The sequence below is a fragment of the Sinocyclocheilus anshuiensis genome, unplaced genomic scaffold, assembly GCF_001515605.1.
Source record: "Sinocyclocheilus anshuiensis isolate Anshui unplaced genomic scaffold, SAMN03320099.WGS_v1.1 scaffold1581, whole genome shotgun sequence".
Classification (NCBI taxonomy): domain Eukaryota; kingdom Metazoa; phylum Chordata; class Actinopteri; order Cypriniformes; family Cyprinidae; genus Sinocyclocheilus; species Sinocyclocheilus anshuiensis.
This window is the reverse complement of record NW_015540988.1, coordinates 277,797-286,553: the sequence shown is the minus strand read 5'-3', so window position 1 is coordinate 286,553 and position 8,757 is coordinate 277,797. Positions and strand designations below refer to the sequence as shown.

The window sequence follows — 8,757 nt, the reverse complement described above, 5'->3', positions numbered from 1 at the left end:
GGAGCGACGAGACAAAAACATTAAAACCCATTATAAACGAGGCATTTGTTGCATCCAGTGGGGACATAATTTAGTATTATAATGACTTATACTGTCTTTTTAGTGTCCTCTTTTGGAAGGCCAAACAAAGTAGTTTCGCTTTCACAACGAAACACACAGCGTCATACATGGCGGGCTAGAGTGAGCAGAGGCTGGGGGCTAGAGTGAGCGTAGGCCGGTGGATTCGACGAATTCTTTAGTCTTTGCAACTTTACAGATCTTCTTTATGCACCAAGAGCTTGTAACACTTCAAAGAGAAAGGAAGAATTGAAATCGCATCATATGACCCCTTTAACATTAATGACAGGCAGCGCGTTTATTAGGCTGCCGTCTTTTTAACACCGAACTCACTTAAATCTAAAAATACTATACACGTGCGTTTTCTTTCTCATCTGTTTACGTTCACTTCAGACAAAAACGGCTGTGTTTATGATGATAAACTGACGTAGTTTTCTGCATTCTAGTCGATAAATATTAAAGAAGTCAGTTCCAGCTCGGAACAACCTTTTCTGCAGTGGAACGGAACGGTTCGAGAACGGACACAGGCTGGGAATCCGCACCGAGTCCGCTGTTCTCTGTGCTCACGCTTGCGCTTCAGACGTGTGCGCTGCACGCAAACAAGACGCAAGTTCTTTCCGTTCCTGCACTTAAATCGTTTTAAACCCCATTAAAATGCGAATGCAGGAATCGTTAAGCCGAATCGAAATGCACGCGTCTTATCGAACACTCAGTTTTTGTACATTTGGAACCGGTTCTAAAATGTTACAGGTTTTCGATACCCAACCCTAGTTATGAATAATGTGGTACATTTTAACAATAAACCGGTTCACGACAAATAGGCCTACCTCAACTTTGAATATAAAAAACCCTGCAGAACAAGCACAGCATTACTGTACTGGCAAAGAGTATCATCTAAATATCAAGATCTATTGAAAAACTAACAAATAGTAAATATGTATCTTTGCACTAGTGCTGTCAAACGATTAATCGCATCCAAAATAAAAGTTTTTGTTTACACAGTATATGTGTGTGTACTGTGTATATTTATTATGTATATATAAATACACACCCATGCATGTATATATTTAAGAAAAATATGTTACGTTTATGTAGTAAATATATTTATGTATAATATAAATTATATGAATATAAATATATACATGTATATATTTTCAAAATATATACTGTATGTATGTGTATTTATATATACATAATAAATACACAGTACACACAGATATATTATGTAAATGAAAACTTTTATTTTGAATGCGATTAATCACAATTAATCGTTTGACAGCACTACTTTCCACGTATTTAACATAATTAGCTATTTAATGCAAATATCTGACACGTTATTTTTAAATTAAATCCTCTAAAAATGTTTGGAGCGTCTTCTGCATTGAAAATCTGCTGCAGCGTTTTTTCTCAGGTCACTGACCTGGCAGGGAAAGGTAGGACGAGTCTTGGAGAGTGAACCTGCTGCACTCTCAGTGTTTTTAAACTCAACACAGGCCTCAAGTCTCTCAGCCCTCTGACCTCTCTGCGGTTGTGTAACTAAGCACTAGAGATAAAGACAACCTTGGGTTGGCTTATTGTACCTTCTCTCCTGCATTTCTGCTTCACAGATGTGAGAGAAAGACGTTTTATTGTTCAACAGCGAAGAGATATACAAAATTCAAGCTGGCAAGCAGCGAGTCATCTAAACGAGTGTGATAGAGCCCTGCTTACATCTGAATGATTAAGTACAGAGTCATAAACAGTCTGTGAACCCACTCCCCCTCACGTAACCACACAGCAGCTTCTCTGCATCTGCCTGAGCAGCCCTTTTTATTTACTTCAAAATTAACCCTTGAGATGTTTACAGAAATGTACTGTGGTAGTACCATGCTACTGTGATGCTAATGGAAAATAAACTGATATACTTTGATATACCTTGGCACTGAATGATTATCATATTTACATTCCATAATATAGAGTGCAACAGTCACTGCCCACTTTTTCAGCGGTCTTAGTTCTGGAAGCATTTTTCCCAATGATTTGCTCCATAGGGATTTCAAACAATTCCCCACGAAGACATTCTAACACTTGAATCAAACCAGCTCTAGCTCGGTAACACTTTAGTATAGGGACCAATTCTAACTATTAACTAGTTGCTTATTAGCCTGCCTATTATTGACATATTGGCTGTTTATTAGTACTTATAAAGCACATATTCTGCATGACCATATTCTACATCCCTAATCCTACCCAATACCTAAACTTAACAACTACCTTACTAACTATTAATAAGCAGCAAATTAGTTGTTTATTGAGGCAAAAGTCATAGTTTGTTTGGTTTGTTAATGGTGAGAATTGGACCTAAAAATAAAGTGTGACCCTTCTAGCTCTATTTCAAACTTTGATTTAAAACAAAAATGTATGAAAATCAAGATAACCGATTGACATAATCGAAAAACGACAGTACATATATATATATCATATTCTGTGCAAAATTTTGGTAAGATTTTGCTCACCAAATCTGCATTTATTTTATCAGAAATGCAGTAAAAACAGCAATATTATGAGATATTATTACAATTTAAAAGAACTGTTTTCTATTTTAATATGTTATAATTTATTTCTGTGATGCAAAACTGAATTTTCAGCATCATTACACCAGACTTCAGTGTCACATGATCCTTCAGAAATCATTACAATATGTGGATTTGCTGTTTAAGAAACATTTATTTATTATTATTATTAAAACAATTGCTGCTTCATATATTTTTGTGATGCATTTTTGCCAGGCTTCTTTGATAAACAGAAAGTTCAAAAAAAAATTTGTAAATAGAAATCTTTTGCAACTGCCGCTTTTGATCAATTTTAAGCATCCTTGCTGAAAAATATGAATATCTTTTAAAAAATCCTACTGATACTATATATAGTATAGTAGTTATAAGTATAGTATATAGTATAGTATAGTATAATAGTAGTTTGAGAGGATAGAGAGACTCGATTGAGATATTAGCAATGCTTTGTGGGTGTGGATGGTCACAGAGCTCTTTTTGCCATAATTTGTTTCCATAGTAACAGTGACTTGTCTGATTGGTGGATCTCTCTCTTCAGTATTATATGAATGAATTAATGAATGAATGAAAAAAAAAACATGTGTATCATACCGTTGGAGAGGACCGTAGTTCTGGGGGTCACATCCAGGTCTAGCGGGGGTCTGAAGGGGTAACCCCACAGAGTGGACACAACACACAGCAACAGCAGGAATGGCAGCCGTGCACTATGGGTCAACATCTTCAGCATCAGCAGTCTGACCAGGAGGGGTGAGTACCACGAGACCGCCGCTCACCCCTCCTCTCAAGGGAGCAGGAAGTCAATCACGCCGTCTCTTAAGACTGTTTCCTCTGGTATGCACAAATGCTGCTGTTTTACTCTTCTTCACCAAAAAACAAAACAGCTCTCTTTCCCTCAAGCGCTTCACTCTGCAAAACAAGAAAAAACAAGACGGTTAGGACAGGTGCAGAAATGACTAGTCAGTGTTGATGTCATAGTTAAGCTGACATGTGATCAGGTGAAGCGCGTGTTCTGATGCTTAATCAGATTTCTCAAATAACACAATTTAACTGTGGTTCTCTGTCCAGATCGCCCAAGGACAACCAACTATCAAGATTCTCATGTTTGCACAGAACAAAGGAACGTGGGCATGTTAAAAGGAAACCAGTGCACCCTGTGGCACTAAAAGGTTACTCTAATAGAAATTAAGTCTTCTATTCAAATCTAAAAAAGACACATGCACAAAGCACATGGACACTCAGTGGTACGTCAAAGTGAAGATCAAAGGATGCAACTGCGCATCCAGTGACACTGACCTTTCAGGCCTTTCATCCTGAGCCGTGTCTGAGGTGACTGCGTTAAATAATAAGCTGGTGATTAATGTATGACAACTGAATAGTGTGGGTCCTAATCCAAAAGAGCCAGGACTATCACAAACTCAGCCAGAGCTCATCTCTGACTTCTCTCACCTTGCATCAAAAGCAGGTCAGATTAGTCTGGAAATGCTTTAGAGTTTTTATGTTCATGTTTGGAAATCACGAGAATACTGCTCTGGAGAAACTGGGAGCATACATAAGGATATGTGCCAGTCAGTGGAAATTAGTTTAGTTCAATTTCAAAGGTTTGTGTGTTTTGTTTTGTTTTTTGAAGAAATAATACTTCAAGTATTGAACTTGTTCAGTAAGGATGCATTGATCAAAAAAGACATTCACAATGTTCCAAAAGATTTACATTTTAAATAAGTACTATTCTTTAGGACTTTTTATTCATCAAAGAATACTGAAAATTGTTTAAAAAAAAAAGAAAGAAAATGAGAATTTAAATATTTCCGACCCCAAGCATTTGAATGGTAATGCATAAACAATTTGTGCTTGACAAAAAAAATAAAATTAATTAATTAATTATCACATGAGGAAATTCGGATTTCATCTGGGCCTGGTTATAAGCAGGTGCATCTGTCACCCATGATTCATTTATGCCATTAAAACCCAGTAATAGGAGTTATCTAGATTAAGTATTATTAGAGAAGCGAAGTATTATTAAACATGACAGCCACTATGAAAAGGTGAAACACCTTACGCAGAATAAATCCGCTTGTTGAAGGCCACTGATATCTAATGTGAGCATACATGATTTTAAAGATATCTATCAAAAATACATAGTTCAGCCATGAAACTAACTAATTGCTAATTGGTTCGTTCAACGCCGTAGCACCAGCCAATCAGGATCGGCATGTTGCACAATTATGAAAGTTTGTTACCCCTCCTCCTCCCCAGCACCACCTGTAGAGATCTGCTAAGGGGTTCAACATTCTTGCAGCAGCCATCCTTGGTTATTTTTGACTAAGCTGAACTAATTATTGTATTTGTTCAGCAGCAGCACAGCAGATCTCATCCGCTAAAATCAAGCTTATGTATATTTCATGCCCATGCCAATAAATGCCGGTTGAATTTATCACTCCAAGAGTTGTCATCATGACTGATTTCACTTCTTTCGATCTAAAACCTTTTTAATGGAAAGTTATTTAGTGCATCATTTAGATCAAATTTGTCTCCATATTGACACGATTCTTACTATTGTTGTGTTATGGTCATTACTGCCCTGTAAGAGAATGGTTGTTACTTAAAAAGGAAGAGCCATTGTGCTTATGTTTGTGAGTCTGATGTGATTTAGGAGGACAGTGGCCTGAGCATCCAACTGTTCACCTCCCTCCGTCCATTACTCGAACACACTCAGCACCCCTCTTCTGTAAACACTCCAGACTTCTCCCCCTCTCTCAGATAAACACACTCTCTCTCCCTCATTCCATTAAACAAGCTTACGCACCAAATGAGCACTGTTTTCTTTTCCCCTCTATCTCCTCTTCGGAGAGCACATTCCCAGTGGCTTTCTAGGCCACTGTATTCTCGTTCATTCAAAACTTTTTCACTCCTTTTCTCTCCGTATAAAGAAACACACAAAACAAACTCTCTCAAACATAAATGCACAGATGTGCTTGAATTCACACCTGCTGTAGCGCTGGAATCAGCAGTACTGCACCAGAGAGGTTTATCGGATCAGCATCCCTCTGTTCTTTCCAACAACAGAAACAAAGTCAAAGAGCAAAGCTGAAACGAATGAAATGTAAAATACGCTTTGATATTATTATTATTATTATTTGGGCTTATTTTTGAAAAAAGTACTTATGCTTGCCAAAGCTGCATTTATTTGATCAAAAATAGTTTAATTTAGTACAATTTAAGATTACTGTTTTCTATGTGAATACATTTTAAAATGTAATTTATTCCTTTGATGCATTTTCAGCATCATTACTCCAGTCTTCAGCGTCACATGATCCTTCAGAAATCATTCTAATATGCTGATTTGCTGCTCAAGAAACATTTCTTTTTACTACCAATATTGAAAACAGTTGTGCTGCTTAATATTTTTGTGTAAACCGTGATGCATTTTTCTTTTTTGGCATTCTTTGATGAACATGAAGTTCAAAAGAACAGAATAAATTTTTTTAATAGGCATCTTTTGTAACACTATATCTTTACTGCCACTTTTGATCACTTTAATGCGTCCTTGCTTAATAAAAGTATAAATTTTTAATTGTCAATCAATTAGAATTGTAGTGTATAGTGTATATTATACAAATAATACATTAATTAGTTTACATATTGTAATATAATTTAGAAAATCAATAAAATGTCACAATCAGCACTTCTAGACCTTACGGTTTATGATTCTTTCTTTTTGCACTTAACATGCTGCTCAAATCACTTTGACAGATTTAATCACAGACGAAAAAGCTTTATTGGTTTTAATAAGAGTGATATCTCATCACTAAAATATGCTTTGAAAGGTCTGTGCAGCCCCTGAAGAAGTTTTATGTCAACAAAGCATTAGCAGATATGACAGAATCTGGTATTAAATATCACTGAAAGTTTCAGGAATCAAATAACTTTTCTCCTGAACTGCTCAGAGAACAGAGCGGATTGAGTTATAGTTTGGTGCAAAACTAGAATCCAGTTTAAGTGTAAGAGGTTTATGAAAGAAATCCATTACAGGATAATAACTACACAACCATCAGCGGTATTATTATTCAGCCAATTCAGATGTCCTAGAGAGAATGAGAACAATAAAGAAAGAAAGAATAGGTCAGACACATGAGAGGCCAAATCTTCCCAGTGGAAAATCTCTTAGCACTAACACCAAGAAAGCAAATGAAAGCATATCAATTGGCGGTCACTGTAGCCTACAGCGATAGCTCCAGATCAGCACAGTGGTCTTATGCTGCGTGGTCACATCAGAGATCACTCAAACACACACTGCTATTTCTTATTCTGCTTTCAGAGCGGTAGAGATGGACTAAAGCCAGTTCCAGACAATGGAAGATCAGCTGCAAGTTGATTTAAAAATAAAGTGTTGAGCTGTACAACAGGATTCATGGTATCAGGCTGTAGGATGGACTGAATCAAGTGACAAGAATTGAGCAGCTGCAGAGAGAAAACGATAGCTCTGTTTCTGCATGCAGCTCAGCCGAACAGTGACTGCATGAGACCCTTCATGCATCTTTAACCAGCTGTCAGTCACTTTGAACACATTTACATGTGAGTTTAAGAGTCAGTCGCCTCAAAAGAGAGAGCGACACCGACAAGCACACTAACTTTATATCGTGATTTCATGGATGTAATTGAATGATAGTGATATGCTATATTCCATGCATTAAGGACCTGCAGAGTTTGTGAATGGAGGACCACAAGTAGAATTTTGGCATTTAAACATCTATAAAACCTGGAATAAATAGCATTCAAGAACAGAGTATCAGTTCAAGGCTTTTTGAGAGTCTAGACAAATCAGCCTAATAATCTTCCACGGAAATTCAACAGCACATCCGCCATCTAGTTCATCATAATGAAACCGGATCCATCAATATTCCACCACAAGGCAATGAACAAAGAAAGTAAATAAATAACTTTGCATAGAGACCACTATGGTTAGTTTAAGATATCAGTGTAACAGCTAAATCAGTGTTTGGCTTATAAATGAGAACTGTTTAATTATGAAAGCCGTCTTTCACAAAAATGTCATTCTTGCATACATAGGACCTTGTGGATAAGCAATGAGAGTAGCCGATTGTACACTGAGTCAATGACCAGATGCTAAATCACACGAGGGACTGTCTTTTTTTCAGTTGAGAATAAAAATGAGATTCTGCTGAACTATAAAAGCAAGCAGTAGATAGAGCAGAAAAATCATATGGCAGGATGCAACCAAGGAAACTTTACACAACTGAGCAACTCAGCTCCAAATTCTGTTTAAAGACACAATATCACATAAATGTCATAGTAGAAAATGCAGCTTCGCCCCTATAGTATTAAATGCAGCTCTGATGCTGCTTTGTATCTATGATGCAGCATAAGAGCAGCATTAAACTTTGTTGAGGCCAGTGAAAGAGCATATATCTTGTAATTTATAGTTTTAATATTTTTGTATAAGATAGCATAACATCAGCAACAATTCAGAAAAGCTAAATAAGACTTTCAGAATTATGCATCAATAAGCTATTCACATATTTATGATACAATTATTAGACATTTCCATTTGTGTTAGAATACTGCCGGGCACATTTCTGTTACTGGTGTGTCACTCAAAGACTTTCCTCTCCCAGATGTCATCTTACTTGGACAGTTAAATGTGTTTGTGCCAGGAAAAACTGCCCTGGAAATTCTCACTGTCAGGTTTGACTAATACTTGGCGCATTAATCTGATCAAACGCGGACGTGTCCACAGTCTTTCTGACACTCTTCCACATCACGTATCAATAAATAGCCTAAAATATCTATCAGTCATGGCCTTTCACACAGTTTAATGGTTAACTTCCATTAACTGCTCTTTGACAGGAAATAAGAAAGATTATATTTTGTATGGCAAGCCATCCTAAAATGTATTTCCTTAAAATGAACTAGCACCTATTTTTATGTTACTAGTGTAACATTTCACTTCCAGCTAGTATGTTTTGCTGGTGAGTACTATAGTTTCACTTGTAATATGCATTCTTTAGTTACTTCTGCCTATTTGCTATTACTTAAAATTAGGGATGCACCGATACCGATACTGGTATCGGTATCGGGCCCGATACTGAGCTCCTGTACTCGTACTCGTTAAAATGCCCCGATACCACACAGC

At 36.8% G+C, this 8,757-nt stretch overlaps 1 protein-coding gene across 2 annotated transcripts in view; it reads right to left on the bottom strand.

Moving 5' to 3' along the window:
- The window catches only part of LOC107690158 (semaphorin-4G-like), a 38,363-nt gene that overhangs the window by 27,622 nt on the left and 1,984 nt on the right, over nt 1-8,757 (bottom strand). The window contains exons 2-3 of one of the 2 annotated variants that reach the window (XM_016488399.1): nt 3,427-3,512; nt 3,198-3,384 (exon numbers count right to left, since the gene is read on the bottom strand). In XM_016488399.1, the coding sequence (XP_016343885.1) occupies nt 3,198-3,333 (136 nt within the window). In that variant the 5' untranslated portion in view covers nt 3,334-3,384; nt 3,427-3,512. Of the gene's footprint in view, nt 1-3,197; nt 3,513-8,757 lie in introns of both variants that reach the window. The other variant, XM_016488398.1, reaches the window with a different exon arrangement.